We start from the raw sequence: 23,990 nt of genomic DNA, 5'->3' as shown, positions 1-23,990 counted from the left end.
CCCCCAAAGAAAATCAAGTAAAGGCGGTTCTTTGTTTTTCTGATGTTGAGTGTAGGCATAAGGTAAAGAAAAAAAAAATGAACTTTTTTTTTTTAAGGTGCACAGGATTGAGTAGGAAATGCAATTAGCTATGCCATGGAGAGAGACTATCATTTTATTTCAGACAAGAAGGATCAGTGGATATGAAGTCTTTAGTGAAGAACAAGGGGAAGGGTTAGCATCTTAGTGGCTTAATCTTCTCAATAAAAATGGTGATGAAATACATGATTGAGAGAGAATTGGAACTGGATGGAGTTTGGGTGCATCATACGGATTTAACAAGAGAAAAATGAACTTATCACTGAGTTCACAATTGAAAGAGTGTGATTCTGATCTCAGGTGGCCTCAGCCTGCAGCAGCTTGAAGCAGGGTTTCGGATCGTGGCCAGAGAGTGAGGTCAGGCCACAGCAGTAAGAGCGGTGAATCATAGCCACTAGACCAGTGATCAGTGACAAGGCCCTGGCCCTTCATTGTTGCAGAAAAGAATTCCCACAAAGATAGTGAAATAAGTAAAGTGTTTATTAGGAGGAAAAGAGGAGTGTGGAGAGACACACAGGGTGACTCAGAAATAGAGTCACGCCCCGGTGGCAGTTTGGATCACTTATGGAGGCATTTCTTCCAGGTTTCCTTTGGCCAGTCATTTCTATTTGCCTGATTCTGAGTCTGTATTTCATTTATCTTAGGATCCGCCCATGTGCACATCTCTTAGCAAGATGGATTCCAACAAAGAGGCCTATGGGTAGATTGACATCACTCCCCTTTTGACCTCCAAGGAGCTTTCTAATCAAGAAGGTCTCCTTGACTTTGAGAATGAGAAATATGTGGTCTCTTATCTTTTATCTGGGCAGGGCTCAGCCTCTCCAGTTATCCTGTTTTATGGCGTTTCTGTCCATAGGAAATGAACTCTATCTGCTTAGTCTGGGGCCCATCTATCTCCTGCCTTAATCCTTTAGGGCTGGCTTAGCCTGAATATGTGACTTTTTTCTGCAGTAGTGTCACTGCTTAGAGTCTGGAATAGGAAAATGTAGAGGATGAGAATTTAAGATACAGCTGAAGAACTTAATCTAAAGGAATTAGAGGTAGTGCAGTGCAGGGAGATGGCCAGGCCTTGGAAATGGCTGTTTTGAGATGAGACACGATGAGCAATATAGAAGAGACAGAAGTGGATATTTTCAAAGTGATCGGGGAGGAATTCTGAGGAAGAGAATGTTGAAGTTCTTAAAGTTGTTGGAGGGGATAAAGTAGAAGAGAAAAAACAAAGCACACAAAACCAGAGGCTGAGGTTTTCTAAAGACCTGGAATGAGTTCAGCCAGTAGCCTCCAGGCTGCACTGAGAGTTTCATTCTGTCCTTTGCCTTCATGTTCAATCTGCTCATAAAAGCATCTCTGATGACTCAAATCCAAAGGAAGGCCTCTTTCCTCCAAACTCATAAAATTTATTTTCAAATAGTTTTAGCACATACTTGATTTTATACTGAGTAATCAAATCTCTTGTCTGTATGTTTTTAGCTTTAAGTGAATTCAATCTTTTGTATGCAAATACCTTATTTTCCCTAAATATACTTTAAATGCCTTGAGTTAGTGTTGTGTTTTACATATAGGTGCTTAAATAACAATTTTATTGGCTGACTGAATGCACTTATACCCACATGAATGCACTAATAGTCACTATCAACCAGTCATTCTTATTTGGGGCAACAAAATGCCCAATAATGGGTTGAAGTCAAAAGAGAAAAGAAGACTCTGGATGCTAGTATCTCACAAGGCATAAATTGGAGAAGAAGATCTATGCAAATCAATATGAGTCTCTTTGTGCCTTATACTTTGCTAGACGTGGTGGATCAATGTGGAACCAAGGACAGGGCTTTGAGCACAGTTACCCCCAGGTTCAGATCATAAGTGGGGAGGGGAGGGGTTGTCTACATAGAATGGCAAACCAAAATAAGCTAAGATTTTTCTTATCACTGTGTGTTTGAAATTCTAAATTGTGTTAAAAACTTTTGCTGACCTAAGGTCTAAAGAGTTGATTCAGTCACTGTTGAGTTTTACTAACACAGTATATATGTAAAGTTCAACTCAGCACCTGTTTTTTTTTTTTTACTTTTCCTTTAGTGAATATTGTCTTCTACATGAAAGTTAATTCAGAGAACCCCCAAAGGGGGTTGCATGCTTGGCATCTGACAACAGACTCAGTTGTATGCATTCATTTAGAGGATGAATGAATTCTTATGAATCATGACTCCATAAAAGTCTAGTCTTTTTATATGTTCAGAATCAACAGGTCTCCAACCCACCAGTACTTCAAGCATCTGTGTTAAAACAATAGATTCAAAATAAAGAATGACACCATTGTGTTTGTGAAGACAAAAAAAAAAAAGAACTTGAGTCACGTCAGTTCTATTTTTACAAAGTGCAAATCATTCTCTGAACCTGGTACTCACCCATCTGGCAATATTCCCTCATGTGTCTTTTCCACCTTTTTTCAAAAATACATTGTCATTCTATTTTACCATTTGTGCAGTAATATTTGTTTTGTATTTTTATTTGTTTTTTGCTGATGTGATTACATCTATGAAGTTCAAAACGGGAAGGTTTTCACTGTCGTCTTCTTTTCCGGTCATTATTATTATTCATTTCCTTTTCCAATTATGACTGAAAATAACATCTTGCAGAAGAGACAGATGTTACGTATGAAAGCGATCTACTCCAGATGTCAGATCTACTCCAGATTGTCAGTACACACTGCCATGGCTAGTTCAGGGTTGAACAGATATGACGTTGACCTGAAGGACAGATACGTACGGTGCATGTATGCAACCACATAAGCGATAACCATGTGGGCTAAACTGTGATAAGACATGTAGCTAAAATATCAGGAAATGTCTGTGACAACATAGCAAGATGAAAAGTAACTTCTAATCTGTAGGTGGAAATCCAGAAAGCTTTCTGGGAAATAATATGAAATGGATAGTGTTTACATAAGTAAAAATGATGAAGTAAGTGGCATTCCAGGTAAGGGGAGCCACAGGCAAAGGCTCAGAAGTAGGAGAGCATGTGATATAGACATGGAAAGTGGTTCTCAACCCTTACTGTGCATCTGACTGACCCGGAGAACTTAAAAAAAAAAAAAATCCACTGCCTGAGCCCCAGTGATAGATTCTAAATCAGTTGGCCAAGGTGGGCTTTGACTTCAATAATTTTTTTTAATTTCCCCAAGTGAAATTCCCTGAGATCCAGTGGGCTATATTTAAAAAAAAAAAAAAAGGACATTGTTTGAAATGTATGTTTGCAAGATTTTTCTCCCCATATTAAAAAATTTCTTTCCCTAACTTAGCAGCCAATAATCGCTTAATTTTCATTTTATTTTGTTTCTTAATTTTTTATTTTATATTGAAGTATAGTTGATTAACAATGTTGTATTAGTTTTATGTATACAACAAAGTGATTCAGTTATGCATGTATCTGTTCTTTCTCAAATTCTTTTCCCATTTAGCTTATTAGAGAATATTGAGCAGAGTTCCCTGTGCTATACAGTAGGTCCTTGCCAGTTATCTTTTTTTTTAATTTTATTTTTGGCTGTGCTGGGTGTTCATTGCTGCATATAGGCTTCTCCAGTTGTGGCAAGCAGGGGCTACTCTCTAGCTGCAGTACATGGGCTCAGCAGTTGTGGCGCATGGGTTTAGGTGCCCCTAGTCTTGCCTGGAGAATCCCAGGGACGGTGGAGCCTGGTGGGCTGCCGTCTATTGAGTCGCACAGAGTCAGACACGGCTGAAGCGACTTCGCAGCAGCAGCAATAGCAGCAGCAGGCATGTGGAATCTTCCCAGACCAGGGATCAAAACCATGTCCCTGCATTGGTAGGTGGATTCTTAACCACTGGACCACCAGGGAAGTCCTAACCTATTTTAAATATATTAGTGTGTACACGTCAGTCCCAAACTCCCAATCTATTCCCTCCTTTTAAAAACTTTTTATTTTATATTGGAATGTAGCCAGTTAACAGTGTTGTGATAATTTCAGGTGGACAGCAAAAGGACTCAGCCATACATGTGTATGTATCCATTCTTCCCCAAATTTCCCTCCCATCCAGGCTGCCACATAACATTGAGCAGAGTTCCCTGTGCTATATAGTAAGTCCTTGTTGGTTATCCATTTTAAATACAGCAGTGTGTACTTATCAATCCCAAACTCCCTATCTATCTATCCCCCCTTTAAGGGTACTTTATCTTTTAGAAAATCATGTGAGTATTATGATAGTTTTGTTATTCCCAGTAAATAACTGTTCTTCATATGCTTTGGGACAATTTTCATTTGGGGTATGTATTAACTATGGTTATAGTAATTAATTCTTCAGGATTTATCCATAACACAGTTCTAAAATGAAGGGAACAGACCACTGGGAATTCATAATTTTCGATTGGAAAAGAGGCAACTGCAGGATAGTAAAACAACTTTCACGTGAGGAAAAGCAACTAAAATAGGATGAGTAGAGACTGTGCAAAAAAAAAAACCCAAAACACCCAGGCTTTGTTTCACACAAGAGTTATTGCTTAGAATTCTTGGTCACACCAGAAGCCAGACAAATCCATTTGAGTTCTCTTTTTAAGAAAAAAGTAACCTCCAATTTTTGAAGCAAAGAGACACAGCCACAAATAGGAGTCATTTACTTTAATTAGATTGCAAGTTTGACTGTCCAGGGCCCACAGATATTATATTGTGTTTTCCTGTGAATTTAGGGTTGCCAAATCAAATACATGACACTTAGATAAATTTGAATTTCAAATAAACAATGAATAATTTTTAGTATGAGTATGTGCCATGAAGTATAGTTTAAAAATATTACTCATTGTTTATCTGCCGTTCAAATTTATCTGATGGCCTATAGATCCATTTGCTAAAACTGGCAGCCCAGATTTATAAGTGAATATAACCTGTGTTGAACTAATATGCAACACAAAATAAGGAGATGAGAGAAATGATTCCCTTCCTCTGGACAGTCAAACGTGATCAAAGCTAAATGTGAAAAGGCTGACCCAGTCATACTGGAGTTTCTATGAAGGTATGCGGAGATCCAAGTAAAGTCAGAGTTCAATATTTTTCTTCCACTTACTTTTAAAGAATGCTGATTGCAGAGAGCAAAGCAAATCATTGTCCTTGCAATTCCCAACATGCTGTGGACCAGCAACATCAGCATCACCTGGGACCTTGTTAGAAATGCAGAGTCCCAGACCTCGCCCAGGTCTGCCGAATCAGAATCTGCATTTTAACAAGATGACTTGTGAGAATCACAAGAATCACAATCTGAGAAATGCAGATCTAGTTCGGTAGTTTCCGAGTCCATGCTCAGGCACAGGATCCCCCAGGGCTCAGGAAGTGTGTAAGCAGGGCTTCGTCCATTGTAATGAAGAGAGACCTTTACTCTGAGTGATCCTGTCTGGGCTTCAGGTAAAATTTCATTGGAACAAATGGTCTATGGTTTAATTTTTTTTTAATTAAAAAAGAAAAAATTCTTAGAAAAAAATTATCTAGTTCATTTCCTTTTCCAAATGGGGAAACTAACAAAACACTCGACTGTGCCTGAGTCCTGTGCTGGGAAGTGACAGGACCAAGATGCTGTCCACGCCTCAGAATCTCAGCCTCCTTCCACTTCTCCCTGTTTACTAAAGAAAGCACAAAATACTAGAAATCTCAGAACAACTGCTTGTCAAGCACCATCAAACACCACAGGTGTCTTCTAGCTAGGCCTGGAAGTTCAGAATTAGCCTCTTGTCTTTCACACTCACGTCTAGTAACTGCTTTTCAAGGGTTCATCTAACACATAAAAAGCACTCTCTGCTTTGCTCTCTGAGCTTGAAGACAAGTCTCCAGCTGCAGTTTTGTGTACACTGCTAACGGAGGGTACCCTGCAGGTTTGTTTGTGGATATTTCAGCTAATTATCTCGCCGCAGACCATTGAGACAGATCTGAATGACTGTTCAGTTAATAGTTCTGAAGGAGTAATTAGGGAGAATACCTGCCTGCATGGCCCACCCCATTGCAGACATATCAGCGTGAACATTTACTTCTGAATGTGATGAATCGCATAAATAATTCTCAGAAATGAAGTTAGAGAGCACCCATGCATTACACACAGTCATGTTTTAAGCCATGACATCCTGCATCTCTGTAATGAATTAACAGTACAGTCTGGTCTGAATTTTTCAATTTTCAGCATACATCCTGCTCTGTTAACAAGTGACCCTGTGGCCCCCATCAGTTTCTGTAACAATTCGAATTAGCCATTCTAAAAAGAACTCAGACTGGGACATGTTTAAGCCTCAAGAAAGAAGTATTAAATGCTGGGTTGTGACCCATCCATCATATTTCGTGGCAGAGCCAGACATGATGCCCAAGTTTCTAGATCCCATTTGTCTACTGGATAGATGCCTCATGGTATCTACCAAGCTTAAAGATAAGGTTGGTAGTCACCAACCTTACAGATTGTTCTATGAGAACTAAACATTGAATCGTGAAAGTCAGAGAACTGACCCCTTGTTTTCATTTGTAAGGAAATTCTCTGAGCAACTGCAGATTGATCTAGGAAAAGAACTTCAGTTAGGACTAATTTATATAGTCCTAACTAATTATATAGATTTCAGTTTAGGGATCCTAAAAGTTAGTGGAGGAAGGTAGGAGGGACAACGATCAGAAGAACCATGACCCTGAGAAGTTTTTAAGTAACTTTTCTCCCCAGTGTTCAGTTATCTCAGGCAAGCAGGTATAAGGATCCTACAATTTTAGAGGACAGATCCCCAAATATCATTGTACAGATAAGGAAACAAAAGCCCAGAGAAATCAAGTGATTTATTTAGGATCATTTAATTGATTTGTGATATGTGGAAGCATTCTAGAAAGGAAGCAGGATTTTGATAAACTTATTACTCTGTGGCATTTTTAGGGTTAAAACTGAGATATCAAAAACTGGTAAAAGAATGTAAAATCAGACCAAGTGCATGACAATTGCTAGATTTCATTGCATGAAATCAGACCAGTTGCATGACAATTTCTAGATTTCATTGTAAGTTTTGACATAGTATTATGGGAAATGCCCTCTCTTTGCATCTAGTCAAAAACTGTAGAAGTAAGTATAAATCTTTTCGTTTTGTACATATAAAATAGGAGTCTTGAATAATTTTGTAGTTATATAACAACCTATTCTATCTTGTTCATCTTTAGAATGCTTATTTGAAACCTAAATTAAGTCTTACCCCTTTAACCCTGAAGAAGTTTTTATCTTCCATATGGAAACCATGTTTTATACTTTTCTTTGGTCATATGCCCTTCAAAACAGCATCTTGCACCATGTTAGACATTTCAGATATTTTTAGTAAATAATCTGCACATTCTCTTTGGATCAATAATTTCACTTCTGTGAGTTTATAAAAGGAACTAATCAGAAATATTCCTTTGAGGTTAGCAGCAAAAATATTCACTGGAGCATTATTTATACTATCAAACAATCTGGAAAAAAAATCTCAAAATCAAATTGACCGTATAACTCATATTGAGTTATACGTAGTATGCTTTTGCATGCACTAAAAGTAATTTTGTAGAGGAATAGTTCATAAAATTTTTTGTGTTCTTAATTGGAAATAAAGGAGTTCATAAAACAGCATCTGCTGTGATTTAGTGTTTCTAGAAATGAGTATAAGTGATATACACAGATTGAACCAAATTATGTGTGGGTGGTGGAATCTCTAGTGATTTTAAATCTTGTTAGGGTGTTTTTTCCTCTAATGAGTAGTGGTAAGATGAAAGAAAATTTTTTAAGGACATGAAATTAATTCAGAAAATACGTTTGTACTGTGTTAACAGTGGTAGCTTCACTGTACTTTCTATTTTGAGAACCTCTGTGATGAGTTCACAAAGAACATGATAAACATTATCAATAATCCTGTAACTTTTTCACCTAAGACAGAGAATTAATTATTAACTTAGTAATTCTTAGAATTCTTAGTAATGCTTAGAATACTGAAGTTGTTGTAATGTCATAGTTTAAGATTGAAATAAAAATAGAACTATGTTCACAAATTTCAGATAGGTTGTACACAAAGTAATGAATTTTAAGGGCTAATTTCTATAGTGGGAGAATTAACTTTGGAAGTTTGTAGCTCTCATTTTAAATCTTGGATCTGCCATTTGCCAGCTTTTTAGGTTTGGGTGCAAGGTAAAGGATTGAGTTGTACACATTAAATAAGATCATGTGTGTAAATCACCTTCTAATAGCATGAAATATGATTAATTATGTTTGATAAAATGTAACTTTCCCAGGCATCATCATCAACAATTCTCATCAGTGGTGTTCCTTTTTATTTCTTTAATTAGATAAGTTTGGCATTGTGTAGGTTTAAGGCATACAATGTGTTACTTTGATACATTTATATATTGTAATATGGTTGCTGTTGTAATGATATTTATTTCATTGCATGCTTATAGTACAATATTATTTAATACTCATCACAAGTGTATCCCCTTACGTACTATCAATCTTATCTCCCCATCTGTATTACCCGGTAACCACTGTTTGCTTTTTTCTTAGGTCTGACTTTTTTAGACTCCACGGATAAGTGATACCACACAGTTCTGGTCTTTCTCTGTCTGACTTACCTCACTTGGCATCATGTGTTCAAGGTCCACCCATGCTGTCACAAATGACAGGATAGCCTCTTTTCTCATGGCAGAATAATATTCCATTGTGTATCCATACTGCATCCTTTTTTATCCATTCATCCATGGCTGTGCACCTGGGATGTTTCCATATCTTGGCTATTGTGAATAATGCTGCCATAAACATGGGAATATAGTTATCTCATCAGACTTCTGTTTTCATTTCTTTTAGGTATATACTAGAAGTCGAATTGCTGGATCATGTAGTAGATTCATTTTTAAGTTTTTGAGGAACTTCCTGATTGTTTTCCATAGTCTTTGGGCCAATCTACATTCCCACCTATAGCGTCTAAGTTTCCCTTTCCATCACGTTCTCACCAGTACCTGCCATCTCTTGTCTTCTTGATGACAATCAGCACTCCTTTCTAATGGTCACCTGTAACACAATGTCTTTATGGCCTGAGTGGTAAATCAGTGCTAGTCCATAGGGCTGTACTTGCCTGCTGGACCCATGGGCCAAATGGGCCTTGTAAGGTAGAGCTTCAGAACAGACAGTGGTGCTGCCTGACTCCAAGAAACACAAGGGCAGCTGTGCCCTAAGAAGCCCTGTTGCGAAGTAGCTGAAACCAGAGTGGGGGTTATAAAGAATGAGTACACGGAGGACTTCCCTGGTGGTCAGTGGTCAAGACTCTGCACCTCCAGTGCAGGGGGCTTGGGTTTGATCTCTTGTCGGGAAACTAAGATCCCATGTTCTGAGGATCTAAGATCTGGTGCAGCCAGGGATTTTTTTTAAAGAACGAATGAGCATATTGGCATTTTCCCACAACAGGAGTGACCATAAATTACAGTGTCCATCTCTCTAGAAACATTTATAGTTTATATCTCTAGTATATTTCCATTGATGATGATTTTTAGTTGCAACAAAGACACTAAATTGCTATTTAGCCCTCTCAGTTTTGCCTTCTTTTTTAGGAAAATAAAGATAATTCAGTTTCACTTACATAATGGGACTTAACCAGCTAATAAATATAAAGCATTTTGACCACATAACGTTATAGAGACAGTACTAATATTATTAACAGGCAAGATGCAATTACCATGACTGGTATTTTTCCAGAAGGTAAAGCTAATAATACTCATTCCAACCTGATGGGAAAACTCTTTTACAGCCATTAATCATGACAGTGGAATGTAATTGGCCAATCTAGAAAGCTGCCAAATGCCAATATACCTAACCTGATATTTAACATTTTTCACATTAAAATTCTTAGGTAGAAATAAACTTCCTTTAATATTTATTGGTTTATTTACTCCAAAATAAAGGTACTCTGATAAATGGAATAGTAATTTCTGGTGCCACTATGGCTGAGAAATGCCTTTTAGTGTCTTCTGCTGCTGTAACTTAATAATTTATTTCATCACTTCTGTTTGTAAATCACAAAAGGTTTGTTTGATAAACATAGGGTTAGGGAGAAGTGTCAATACAAGTAACCTGTATTTTAAGACCATTGTCTGTATGTGCAATTATTTACATGGGTTTGAGATTATTCACAACCTCTGACGTTGGATTCAGTTTTCAGGGCATGACATCTGTTCATTTTCAAACACAAAAAGTCATCTATGGGATGTCTTAGCTTAATAAATTAATTCTTAAGATATTAAGGTGATTGATCTTTTAGTTTGGTTTTTGCTAGGAAGTCTAAACACCAAATTTGAAGCACACTTCTAATAACTGTGCAGAATTTTATGGTCTTAGGTTTTTTGAGTGAATTAATAAATGAAATGAAGTGATATCACTATTTACTTCTAAAGAGAAGGTGTCCATGGTTATATATTAAGAAAATTTGTTTTTCATGACTGTTCATTTTTGCTTAGTTACATCTGGACATTTAATGGAGTCTTTTAGACGTAAATATGCATAAAGCATAAACCATGTCTTTGAGAAACTCTCAATCCTTTGGGGGGTAGCTTTGGCCAAGGGACTGTCATCTGGGACGTGCTGGTAGTGCCATAATAGAGAGTCAAGCAGGGTGCTTTGGGCATGTATAATTTCAACTGTGGTGGCAATGAGATCATTTAATATGTTGCTACATTTAATTCAGAAGTTCATCTGAAATAGTTGGCAAATATACTTTTCTTATGATGTGACCGGTACTGTGCTTTTCACTCCTTTTGCATTTTTCTGTTTCAGAGACGCCCAAGCAGATGGCCAGCAATGAAGTTCCGAAGAGGTTCTGGCCATCCTGCCTATGCTGAAGTTGAACCAGTTGGAGAGAAAGAAGGTTTTATCGTATCAGAGCAGTGCTAAAATTTCTAGGACAGAACAGCACCAGTGCTGGCTTACAGGTGTTAAGACTAAAAATTTGCCTATACCTTTAAGACAAACACACACCCACACACACACACACACATACACACAGGAGCCCTAAGCTGCTCTAGCCAGAAGGAGATGAGATTTCTGGACAAGCCCAGCCCAGAAAGGGTTAAAAAATTTTTTTTAAACTTATAGAGGATATCAGTTACCACTGAACATAAAATTCCCTAGTGGAATGACCTCTATAGTTCACTCAGCACATCTCCTGTGGACTTATCAGAAATATGACAAGATTACAGTGCTGTTGGCTTAAGGTGCAGGGTGCAAAGGGATCGAGAAAAAAAATAATAATAAAGCTTTAGTTCACAAGGGATCTATACCTTTGGTTCAAATATTCTTCTCTGATAATTGTGTTCCAAAGCCTGAACCCATTCACTCAAAAGAACAGTGACAGATATTTCCAGTTTGCTGAGAAAAGTAGCTGATGCAGGGGCCCAAACAGACACAAAAGAAGAGATTTTGTGTCTTTCCACAAGACACGTGGCTGAAGGATTTTGTTTTGCTGGTCTAGACCCACCTGTTCCAACCACCAGACCCACCTGTTCCAACCAGTTCGCTACTTTACAGGATGAGTCTTTTATCTTTCCAGTTCCGACTTGGCCTCCCTCTTCCTGGATGCCTTCTGTGTAAGCAGTGACAGGATTGTAGCCTTTTAGCTAAGCATGAGGACAGAGGGAGGGACAAACCAGGCTTCTGGTTCCCCCCACCCCAGAGTAAAACATCTGATTGGTTTTCAGAAGCATCACCTCCACCTCCCAACTGTGAAGTCCTGTGAAGCCACAGTTGTTCTTGGCTGAAGGAAACAGAAGGACACAGTACCATGAGTTCCTTAATCGTTTTTGAAGCAAAAATGTTTAAGGGATTCTAAGCATATGAGGTTTTTGGTGTTTTGGTTTTTTTTTTAACTGTTTGCTGTTTAAGTCTGAGAGGCCCATTTCATTGTCGATTCCTATCTAAGAAGGCTTTCAAGTCAGCATATCCCTGGTGAGAAAAAGAGCGAAAGAACCCTGCTGAATCATACAGTAATTTTCTTTAAAGCACATAGTAGTTACATAAATATATATATATAAATATATTTTTGTTTATAACTAACACAAGGCAGGCTCTTGTGACTCAGAGTGCATTTTGTCATCAAGACAAAACAAATGCGAGATGCATTACTGCATACTTCCATAGAGTTGTAAAATAATCCTTAATATTAGAATATTTTTATGTCACTTAGTGGAAGTGGTTCAACTGGTTGCAGCACCGATCGATTTTCCTGCCTGTTGGAGCCGCTCTCCCGTTCATATCAACCCCTTCCCTCCCTGGAAAAATAAAGCAGATGCAAAAAGCTCCTTAGATGGATCTGTTGTTTGCCCTATAATCACAGTCCAGATTTTGAACCATCCCTGTGAGTGAAGACAGGAAAGGCACCCTCCACCCCCAGAGGAGGAAAGTGGTTAATATATATACTGAGCTCCTAAAGTTTGAATTCAGGTACTGTGTGTACAATTTTATCAACATCTCGACCCATGAAACTTACATGTTGTGCCAAGAAGCTGTTGGTTCTCATAAGGTACCCATGTCCAGCATTTGCAGATTCAGGTATCAAGAAGCAGAGCTGTCTTGTAAGTAGCACTTTACTACCAACTCAGCATCTGTACACAGTGTCTACATCAAATGACATCGGTCCACTAACAGAGTATCACATATTACCCTCACAACCGTCTGATGTAAACTCGTGCCATTTTCCATCAAGTATATTTTGCTTAACATTTTAAAGTACCTGATGAGGGTGTTAATTTTTTCCCCTAACCTGCTTAGACAACAATTGCAAAAAAAAAAAATTGACAAGCAAGGTGATTGAAGGGTGTGATGACTGCTATAGCTCTCTGCGTTCAGTTGATATGAAATAAACCAATTTATTTCTTGTGGAGTAGGTTTGGTCAGTTAGCAATTACCAAATGACTTGCCAATATAACTGGTGCAACAGGTATTCTACAAAGGCATAAGGAACACATAGACGATTCCTTCTAGGATAAGTTGATGCTTCTTTCACTTGCTTTTGTGTTAAGTGTGGCTTCCAATACAGCTGATTGACAGTTATATAAATCCTGCATATATATATCCAACACCTTTCTTAATTCTTTGAAGTAGTGGTGTAATTTCTATCCCTTTCAAAGTTCATCTTCCACTTTTGATTTTTTAAAAAAATGCCAATTTTGTAAAATAACCTAAAACTCTCTGAATTGTCCAGTGCTCAAGAGCACGCAATAAGGGAAAGTGAAAAGGCTGCTGAAGTATGGGAAAACTTCCCAGCCAAATCAGGAGTTAAAGGTGGTGAGATGTTTCTGTTGTTGATGAATCTTTTAGAGGTAAGAGAAAAGGCTGACTGAATCCTTTTTTTTTTTTTCATGAAACTTTCATTCAACTCTGTACCTCTGGTTTGTTCTTGGTGCCCCTTTACTGCAAAGGAAGAGCAGACATTCACAGAGTTTCTGGAAATTCAGAATGGACTCTGGTGCTTTGGACTTTTCATATATTATGTATTAGAAAAGATGCATCTGCATGTTATTTCATATACTATGAACCTAGTAAAAGGAGAATAAAAGCAAAGGAACATATACAAAGTTCTAGAAAAATCAGATAAATGGTGCTATAGAGGAAGTTAGTTATTTCATCTTAATTATTTGTAAAAACATTTAGTGAATAGGGAAAGGATTCCCAGATGGCTCAGACAGTAAACAATCTGCCTGTGGTGTAGGAGACCCAGGTTCAATCCCTGGGTTGGGAGTAGAATGACTGCCCACTCCAGAATTCTTGCCTGGAGAATCCCATGGACAGAGAAGCCTGGCAGGCTACAGTCCATGGAGTTGCAAAGAGTTGGACACACTTTCACTTTTCAAAGGTATTAAAAGTCAAGAAAAATATCTTAAGCCAATGAGGTGAAACTGACCACGGTGTTGATTTGTTTATGAAAGGTTTGAAATTCAACATGTGCTAACAAATAGAAAGCTAAATAATAAAATGCGATTTCCCTCCAATTATTATTTTAATTTGGGATGTCTAGCTCAGTGGTAAAGAACCCACCTGCCAATGCAGGAGACGGGGTTCAATCCTTGGGTCTCAAAGACTCCCTGAAGAAGAAAGTGTCAACTCATTCCAGTATGCTTGCCTGGGAAATTCCATGGACAGAGAAGCCTGGTGGGCCACAGTTTGTGTGGTCCCAAAGATTCAGATACAACTTATTAACTGAGAACATACAAATGGGGCAGTCTCACAGGAAGCTTCTAGGATGTACTGTCCAATATATACACTAGCCAAATTGAACGATTTAAATTAACTAAAATTAAGTAAAAATTCAGTTCTTCAGTCACTCTAGCCATATTTCAAGCCTCCAAAAGTCACATGGGACTTGTGGCTTCCATACTAGACACCACTGAAGGCTCCTGTCTTTGCAGAAAATTCTATTAACTCTGCTGTAGAAGTCTTTCCTTTTCGGTGGCTCAAACAGTAAAGAATCTGCCTGCAATGCAGGAGACCCAGGTTCGATCCCTGGGTTGGGAAGATCCCCTGGAGAAGCAATGGCTTGCCTGGAGAATTCCATGGACAGAGGAGCCTGGCAGGCTACAGTCCATTGGGTCACAAAGAGTCGGACACGATTGAGCGACTAACACTTTCACTTTCTTCCTGGAGAAAAGGAGGAGGATAAAAAAATAGATTTGATAGTTCCTGGACCTGTTTTTCTTCAGAGAGGCAGCTTAAAATAATGAAAAGAATCCCAGCTGACACGGTTTTGAGTTTCCACTATGTCCTCAGGAAAATCACTTTTACCACTAGAAGTTTCCATTTGCAAGTTTGGAAAATAAAAATATTTCTATCCTGTCTTCCTTGCAAGATTATTATTATATAGATTGACTAAACATACAGACTTTTAAAACCTTATGTCAATTGAACCCAAAGATGGGGCTTCCCTGGTTGCCTAGACAGTAAAGAATCCGCCTGCAGACCTAGGTTTGATGCCTGGGTCGGGAAAGATCCGGTGGAGGAGGAAATGGCAACACACTCCAGTACTCTTGCCTTGAAAATCCCTTGGACAGAGGAGCCTGGTGGTCCACAGTCCACAGGACTGCAGAGTTGGACACAACTGAACAACTAAGCACTCATGTACAACCCATATAAAGCACATCTCCTGGCCCAGTACCAGCACGAACTTGTATTCTGAGGGAAGAAAGTCCATCCATCCTAAAAGCATTCAAAGACAATCAGATCAGTACAGTTCTTGAGGAAATGCCAAAGGAACTTACACTCAGGAATCGCTTCAATTCCTTTTTCCCCATATTAATATTTTATCTTATGTTCCCCCTGCCTGACATCAGCCTCAACCATGCTTTCTCTCAAAGTCCTGGGTGCATCCTTCATCGGGCTCTGTTCTTTAGTGTCCCTGAGCTTCTCCGGTTTTTTCTGATTCCCCAGTTAACTCTTCACAACAAAGAGAAACCCAGGAGCTGACCAGCAGGCTTCTCTTTAGAGGAGAGTACCTCAAACAAATCATTTCAAATATGCATTTTCTCCCTGTAACACAAGTGTAAGGGCCTGACACATTAAAATATAACAGTAGGTGGAACTTAATTTTAAATGTAAAAATTTGCAAATGCAAACTACATAAAAAGAATAAAATTTAATTTTGTCATATTCAGATAATACATATTCTCAGATTAGTGTGATTTCTTAGTTTTGGCAAAAAGGTAAATTCTTATGTTATTTCCTTATTCTGAGGGAGTATAAGTTTGACAATGCCCTAGTGTCTATTGCCCAGGGCAATAAGAAAAGTTTTGCTGAAACTCATGCCTTGATTCAAGACACTTCCGTGATAAGAAATTAATATTTAAGTAAGATTAACTGAAAAATAGATGCTGCGGTTAAGGCTCTTTCCTCCTTTGAATTGTTATTTTGCTTTGTATTTCTTCAGGCATTTTTTAGATATTTTATTAAGATGTATTTTATTAATTCCCAGAGATTGCTCTTGCTTTTACTTTACCAGCCTCCAGTTTTTGACATCATCATCTATATACCAGAATCATGGAAGGTCATCTAATCCAACCTCTTCATTTACAGATCAGAAAATTGAGGCCCAGAGAGATATAGTCATGTGCCCAACATCAGAAGTGGGCCTTGATCTTAAAACTCCTGACTATTCATTTTTGTTCCAATTCTCTTGGCCTACACCCCCTCCGTCAGTATTTAAAGCCAATCACACAGTTTCAAGAATACTGGAGTGGGTTGCCATTCCCTTCTCCAGGGGATCTTCCTGACCCAGGGATTGAACCCAGGTCCCCTGCATTGCAGGCAGGTTCTTAACCTTCTGAGCCATTAGGAAAGCCCTTAGAAGGCACAGTCTGCCTAAAAGCAATTTTTATTTGCTATCCTGACTCTCTGCTCTGTCCTAGAATAGAGAACATTGGATCAACCTTCCGCCATCAAGTGGTTGTCCTAAGAATGGTACCAGTAGTTCCAGTTCTGGTTATTGCAAGGTCTTTATCTGGTTTTACATGCCCCTACCTATGGCCATCTAAGTTAGCAATACTATCTTGTGTCACTTAAAATTGCTCTGCCTTTGCTTCATTTCTTCCCAGATGTACATGAAAACTAGTCATCTTCATAGCAGATTTTCTTACTGAATTATCACAATTTTTATTTGCTTTTAAACTAGTGGAGCCTAAGAAGCTCTTTGGAGCAAATGTTACGAGGTCAGTGGCATTACATACTATGTACTCCTATTTCCTTGTGTTCGTAAAGCACTTTACATTTTACAGGGCACTTTGATTTATTTCTTCATTTGTTCATTCATTCAACCACCCAGTTCACTTAAATAGTTATTGAGCACCTACTGGAACCAAGTTCCTGTGCTAGGTCTTGTGATATACAGTGATAGGTACAAACAATAAGAGATCAGGCATGTCCACTGATAATTGTAATAGGGTAAAATCTTCAAACACAACTTTGCAAATTGATCAGCTCACTATTACTCTATCCAATTTCCAGTTCTAATTTCTATTCTACTAAGATAGGGAACTTTCAAGTACTTTTCTGAGGAATGTTTCTGAAATATGATACATCATTGCCCATCTCTGCTGTTTGCTCAATTTCAAATGATGTGTTAATTTCACTTATGAGAAGAAAAGTTACTCATTCAAAGTTGTCCCAGTCCCAGAGGGACTTTTTAGGTCATTTGAATTCTTCCTGATTAGATGTAATAATAGTTCACTATCTTATTCTCATATTTCTACTGTGGCTTTGTGATTTATCAATGCCATCTTTTCAGGGTCTTCTGGAAGTATCCATAGATCAATGAAGCATTTGCACTTTAGGTATGTGTGGTTGTTTGTCATTCATTAGATTGTCTCAGGTTTTCTCAGCCTCAGCCCTATTGACATTTGGGGTCCCATAATTCACAGCTGGGGATGGGGTGGTGGAGTGGTCCCTTGCATTGCAGAGTGTTTGCCAGCTTACCAAGTTCCCATTGACTACATGCTGGTAGCTCACACACACACACACACACACACACACACATATCTCAGCTGTGACAATGAAAGATGTCTCCAGACATTGCCAAATATCCCCTGGGATGAGATTGGGCAAACTACTGAATTATCTAATGAACAAAATATATCAGGAGATAAAAAGAAATGTTTCTCTTTTCCTTGGCACTTAATCTTCATTATAAATAGTTTTTTTTTAATTAATAATAAGACTTGGCATCGTAAACTCTTTGTATGAGAAGGGACTGTAAAAGTCACTAGTTCAATCACAACCGAACATCATCTTTTTCGGTTTCATCATCTCCTAGTTTTACAAATTTATTGAGAGATCCGAAGATCGTTTGTTTATCTCTGGAACTTGGGGATTTACTTTCTCATAGCAAGAGATAAGGCTGTTTGGTGTTTTTGCTTTGCCCTGAAATAGCTGCCACAGGGGTGTTGGCCTCAGTCAGGGAGTTGGTGTCACACAGCTTCAGTATCTCAGAGACTTCAAGGAGTTTTCTTCTGGGTATTTCACACATCTGCAAATCTTGCTCCATCGTCTTTGCTTTCAAAATGTGCACAGAAGTTGATGTTTGGTATGTCCAATTTTAAGTATATCTACATGAAATATTTTTTTCTTTTCTATTTCTGATATTGATTTCTTTTTATTGTCCCTCTTTGGGGGAAAAAAACCAGACTGTCCCAAATAATTGCAAGTTGGAGATGTCTGAGTTGTACTATCTAAACCTATCAAGCCAAAGTTCCTGCTGATTCAATGTGCCTTAGGTTAGTTTTCCTGTAGGATCAGTGATTTACTATAAAAAACCCTGTGTTTGTACTTGAGTCTGTGCTGCACCAATTGGAAAAGTCAGTGACATTATGAGACAACCCCTTAAGAGTATCTTACAAATAACAACAAACCTCCAACTGGAGTATCAGGTCTTCCTCTACTCCTTTGCTAAAAGACCAACCCAGACTTTGGAAGCATTCTTCATTGTTTACTACAAGTTGCTAATATACACACATAATTGAAAGCTTTGATTATAATATCCAAGGCTATAGAGTATTGACAAGAACAGCCAGAGAGACCTTTCCCTACCAAGACCATCACAGAAATCAGAAAACTCCAACCTAGGAGATCCTCGAGTGTGTGTATGAATTCCTTCTTTACCACTGTCATCTCAGATGCTATGGTGATACTTAACGTTTTGACTAAGATTTTCCAGTTTCAACTTAAATTTCAATGCATGTGCCTAATTATTGCCTGCCTGACATGTATTTTAAATCAGCCAATGCCCATTGCTCTCACAATGATTATTGCAAAGCAGTAAGATGATAATTACTCAAGTAAAATTACCTAAATTCTTGAATCAATTCTCCATAACAAATTTATAGAACACATCGTCATTGGCTTCTCAGTGTTAATTCTTATTAATTTCCAGATCACTGTCCACACTGAAAGAGTCTATGTTACTTTAAATCCAGGATAAAAGATTAACTAATGCAAAACATGTGCTTTTGCTCATCTTTTTCTAATTTCTAAGATTTATTAACATTTGAAAATTACTTTTTTAAAAAAGCCTCTCCTAATGGGATAAGGTAAAAAGATTTAACTTGGCAGATAGTAATATATTCATTTTTATTTCAGTTGAAAAACCTCAGTGACTTCTGTCAATACCACTGGAGTGTTGTTTTCTTTTTTTTTTTTTTATAAAAGTGGTCTCTCCCATCCCTAGCATTACAAATATGTATATATATATATATATATATATATATTCATGACCAATATATCACTTACTTATCATGTAACCATAAACCTTGGGTGCCTATCAAATAGATACATAGCATGAAACTAATTTTAGACATTTGCTATATGAGAAGAAGTATAGAAATGGGTGGATGGGGGATGATTCATGGAAAAATAAAGATCAAAATATGCTTTCAAGCGTAATTTTCAACTTCTTTAGAGCAATGTGCAAATACATATTCAATGAAGATCAGCTCAAATTTAAGTCATCCAGACTTTGAGACATTGGGTCCAGATCCCGCCAGTTATGCCAAGAAACACATGACATCCAGAAGGCAGAGGTGGCCCCATTTTAGCTAAAACTCAGCCATTACCCATCTGTACCTCTTCTATGGCACCAATGCTAAATTCATAAGGCTTTTTCCCTAGGGAATTGGATTACTTGAGTAAGTAATGACCAAAAAGACACTTTTCACTTATTACACTCTGACTTACAAGGCATAACCATGTACTTTGATTCCCTTATACCAGAGACCATGAGACATCCAACCACACATAGGCAATAAAATACAATAAAACTTTTCCTGAGGAAAGTGTACAATATTCTGCAGACCCAGCTCTAGATCTCTGTGAAGTTTAACCATCTTGGGACCCAGACTCCATACTCATGTCTAGACATTGTGGTCATGCCTAAGTAACCATTGTAAAATTAGTTTCAACAAAAATATACTCAGTGTCATATTTTTAGCAAGGAAATAAAAATTCCAAGTGTCTTCTTTGGCTACTCTGTAAGTGGCTACTCTGAAAATACCATCAAGTGAAATCAGAGCTTCCTTTGCTAAAAAATGTTAAGATCATTTTAGGGAAATGAAATAAGTTTCTTGAGACACAAACATTTTGTGTTTATTGGAACTAAATCTCAGGGCCTTAGCTGAGATGAGGGAAGTCTTTTCATTGGTCGGTCAAAACAAATCTCTCGTTTGCCTCATTTCAGGGCCTTAGCTGAGATGAGGGAAGTCTTTTCGTTGGTCGGTCAAAACAAGTCTCTCATTTGCCTCATTTGAGGCATTTGAACAGTGCCTGGGAAGAACATTATTTTCAGGGGAAAAAAGAAACAGGCTTTTTTTTTTTTTTTTTTTTTTGCATGCCAGCTGGGATCATGGTAACTTCCAATGCCAGGAATTTACTACTGTTTCTGGTAATTCCGCTTGTGGTCATCTGAAACGCTGAAGGGTGAAAGGAGGAGAAACTGGGCACCCGGGGAGGGGAGAGCTGTCTGTGTTTCATGCCAGTTGCACCAGCACACAGAATATTTGTAAATGTATTTCAAAGTGGGTATAATTGTAGCCTTTGTCAGAATCACAAAGCTCACTATGGAGCTGCTGAAAGAGAACACTGAGGGGAAAATCTGACCCTCTACACACAGGGCTTCTCTGGTGGCTCAGTGGTAAAGAATCCACCTGGCAATGCAGAAGGCACAGGTTCAACCCCTGAGTTGGGAAGATCCCCTGGAGAAGGAAATGGCAACCCACTCCAGTATTCTTGCCTGGGAAATCCCATGGACAGAGAAGCCTGGCAAGCAATAGTCTGTGGGGTCGCCGAGAGTCAGACACAGCTTAGTGATTAAATACCACCACCCAGTCAACCCCCAACAAAAGGAAAGGCAGTGGGTAAGGCTGTCACACTTTTGAGTTTGTTTCTCTTTTCCACCGCCCTGGGCTTCAAATCAAGGACATGTCTGTCAGGTGAAGGTTAATTTTACTGAGGTTTTTCCAAAACTTCATTTAATCCTCAGAAAACTGAGCGTTTTGAATTTACTCCAATCCTCCTGGCATCATTCCTACTTCTTTTGCCATGTCAATGAGACACTGGAGATCACATTTTTTCATAGTAAAATCACATTCAAATACTTCCTCGATGACCTCGTGCTTGACTTACCTGAACCTGCAAATGTAAAAATGATTGTATCTGAATTTGCACTGATGGTATATGATAGCAGAAGACCTTACTGGAATCCCCTGTTTAAATTCAGTAATTTGGATGCTACATACGTCTGCAATCTTCTTGATTATTTTCACTATAAGATTAATTATCTAAGTTTCAATGTATTTCCTTACAGTCTATTCATTTGCCATCTATCTCTTACCTGGGGATCATTATGATTGCAATAATTCACTGAAGTTTTCCTCAGCTTCTTAAACCAATTTTTCTGCATTTCTTTTGCTTACAGTATGTGAAAAATCTGGTTTGTTTATTTTTCCTAGTAATCATTTTGTAAGAAAGCGCAGTGTATCAACTGCCTTGGTGACACAATTCATCTTTTCAGGTCTGGAAGCTGGTTGTGACCAAATGCCATATGTCTTCTCTCTGTCAATTGCTATTTTCAGAATTAAATCATTTATTTTTTATTTTTCACTTTCAGTTGGAGTCAACATATTTGGGAATTTTTAGAAGGGGGAGAAGGGAGCAATTTGTGTAATACTGCTGTCATATTTGACTACATATTAAAAACAATAAATGATCGTTTTGTTTTAATTTCTTAAAATAGTTTTATTTATTTATTGACTGCGCTGGTTCTACATTGCTGTGAGGGCTTTTCTCTAGTTGCACGGAGCGGGGGTTACTCTCCAGCTGCGGCGCACAGGCTTAGCGCAGTGGCTTCTGTTGCTGCGGAGCACAGGCTCTAGAGCACAGGTTCAATTGCTGCAGTGCGCGGGCTTTGTTGCTCCGTGGCATATGGGATCTTCCCACACCAGGTATCAAACCTGTGTATCTTACATTGGCCAGATTCTTTACCATGGAGCCACCAGGGAAGCCCTGTTTTCATTTCTTAAATGTGTTTACCCTTGTCTTTCAAGGTATTTTTGTTCCTTTCCACCATTAGCCTTTGAAACATTTTCCCTATTGTGGAAGAAAATCTGAGTGCAGTGTCCAGAGCTGTAGGCTAGTGAAAGGATAGGAAGTCCTTTTGTTTCTTTTTTTTAACATTTTATTTTATATTGGAGTATAGCCCGTTAACAATGTTGTGATAGTTTCCAGTGGACACCAAAGGGACTGAGCCACACATATACAGGCATCCATTCTCCCCCAGACTGCTCTCCCATCCAGGCTGCCACTGAACTCAACATTGAGTAGAGTCCCTGTGCTATACAGTAGGTGCTTATTGGTTATCCATTTTACATATAGCAGTGTGTACATGTGGATTCCTCACTCCCTAACTATCCTTTTCCCCCATCCTTCCCCCGCTCCCGGCAGCCATAAGTTCATTCTCTAAGTCTGTGAGTGTGTTTCTGTTTTGTACATAAGTTCATTTGTATCCTTTTTTTTTTTTTTTAGATTCCACATATAAAAGATGTCATACAACATTTCTCCTTCTTTATCTGACTTCACTCAGTATGGCAATCCCTGGATCCATCCATATTGCTGCAAATGGCTTCACTTCATTCTTTTCTATGGCTGAGTAATATTCCATTGTGTATATGTTCCACATCTTTATCCATTCCTCTGTCGATGGATATTTAGGTTGCTTCCATGTCTTAGCTATTGTGAACAGTGCTGCAATGAACACTGGAGTGCATATGTCCTTTTGGACCATGTTTTTGTTTCTAAACAAGCCCTAGTGTAAGACTGATACCAACTAGAGTGAACTGTAGAAAACGGAGGACCTGGGATGTCTAGGTGGAGACTTGGTTGAGTCCTCCTGGACCAGGTAGGTGGGAGGATCTGAGCAGCCAGTATGAAATAAAAACACCCTCAAACTGGAATAAATCATGGGGCTGAAGTTCAGCTCCTGCCTCTGACACTAGTTTGGTTCACAAACTCCCATGACCTTCCAAAGAAATTACTGAAGGTTCTCCCTGATTCCGTCCCCTTTTCCCTAACTGGAAATGATCTTACCCCTTTGTTAGCTAATTAAAGTAGAATGTCTGAAGTGAGATGCTTTGAGTTCCAAATATCCTTTCTCTTTTCTGATCTATCACTCTCAGGCTATTCTTTTATCAACACCAAGTATGCCCAAGCCTGAACTTGGGCCAGGAAGCAAGTGCCAGAAGCTAGAATTCCAGTCAGTGGTACTGGTTGAACAATTATTCTGTGCAACTCAATAGTGATTTTCTTTTTAAATCTTTACCTCTGTCTGGATCTTTTGAACTGGGTTGATTAAACTTTGAAATCACGTAGTAAATTCAGAACTACCATTTTAAATGGTGTAAATTGCTTCCTGATGCCAAAAGGAAAAATGTATTAATGTAAATCTTGCAACTTTCCCTAACAGTAAAAAACATTAAGGCCAGTGCTTTGAAAAATCATTTAATGTGTGCCATCTCTTTAATAATGCAGTGGAAATATTAAAGAAAAGATGTTAATGACAATCATAAAACTTTTAAATTAGCTGTAGATCTGTCTCCTATAAATTCAAGTCTTCTCACAGGTCCTCTATTCCAAACCATTGTTTTTAGAATCAGAGCTTTCTGACATGCAGTCAGGAATTTTTTTTCCCCCCTTGGTTTATTTTAATTAAAATTTATTGATGTCTAATCTCTGCTAACCCTGGTGGCTTGGATGGTAACAAATCTATCTGCAATGCAGGAAACTCAGGTTTGATCCCTACATTGGGAAGATTCCCTGGAGAAGGGAATGACTACCCACTCCCGTATTCTGACCTGGAGAATTCCATGGACA

General features: G+C 38.3%; 1 protein-coding gene across 5 annotated transcripts in view; it reads left to right on the top strand.

The window, feature by feature from the left end:
• PLXDC2 (plexin domain containing 2) overlaps positions 1-21,855 on the top strand; it is a 427,187-nt gene extending 405,332 nt beyond the window's left edge. For all 5 annotated transcript variants that reach the window (XM_086334550.1, XM_086334552.1, XM_086334549.1 and 2 more), the window contains one exon: positions 10,875-21,855. In XM_086334550.1, the coding sequence (XP_086190676.1) occupies positions 10,875-10,991 (117 nt within the window). In that variant the 3' untranslated portion in view covers positions 10,992-21,855. The remainder of the gene's footprint in view (positions 1-10,874) is intronic.
• Positions 21,856-23,990: the final 2,135 nt, after the last annotated feature.

Source organism: Bos grunniens, chromosome 13, assembly GCF_055505025.1.
Source record: "Bos grunniens cultivar Pamir isolate PY7600 chromosome 13, Bosgru_T2T1.0, whole genome shotgun sequence".
NCBI lineage: Eukaryota > Metazoa > Chordata > Mammalia > Artiodactyla > Bovidae > Bos > Bos grunniens.
This window is presented reverse-complemented; position numbering and strand designations above follow the sequence as displayed.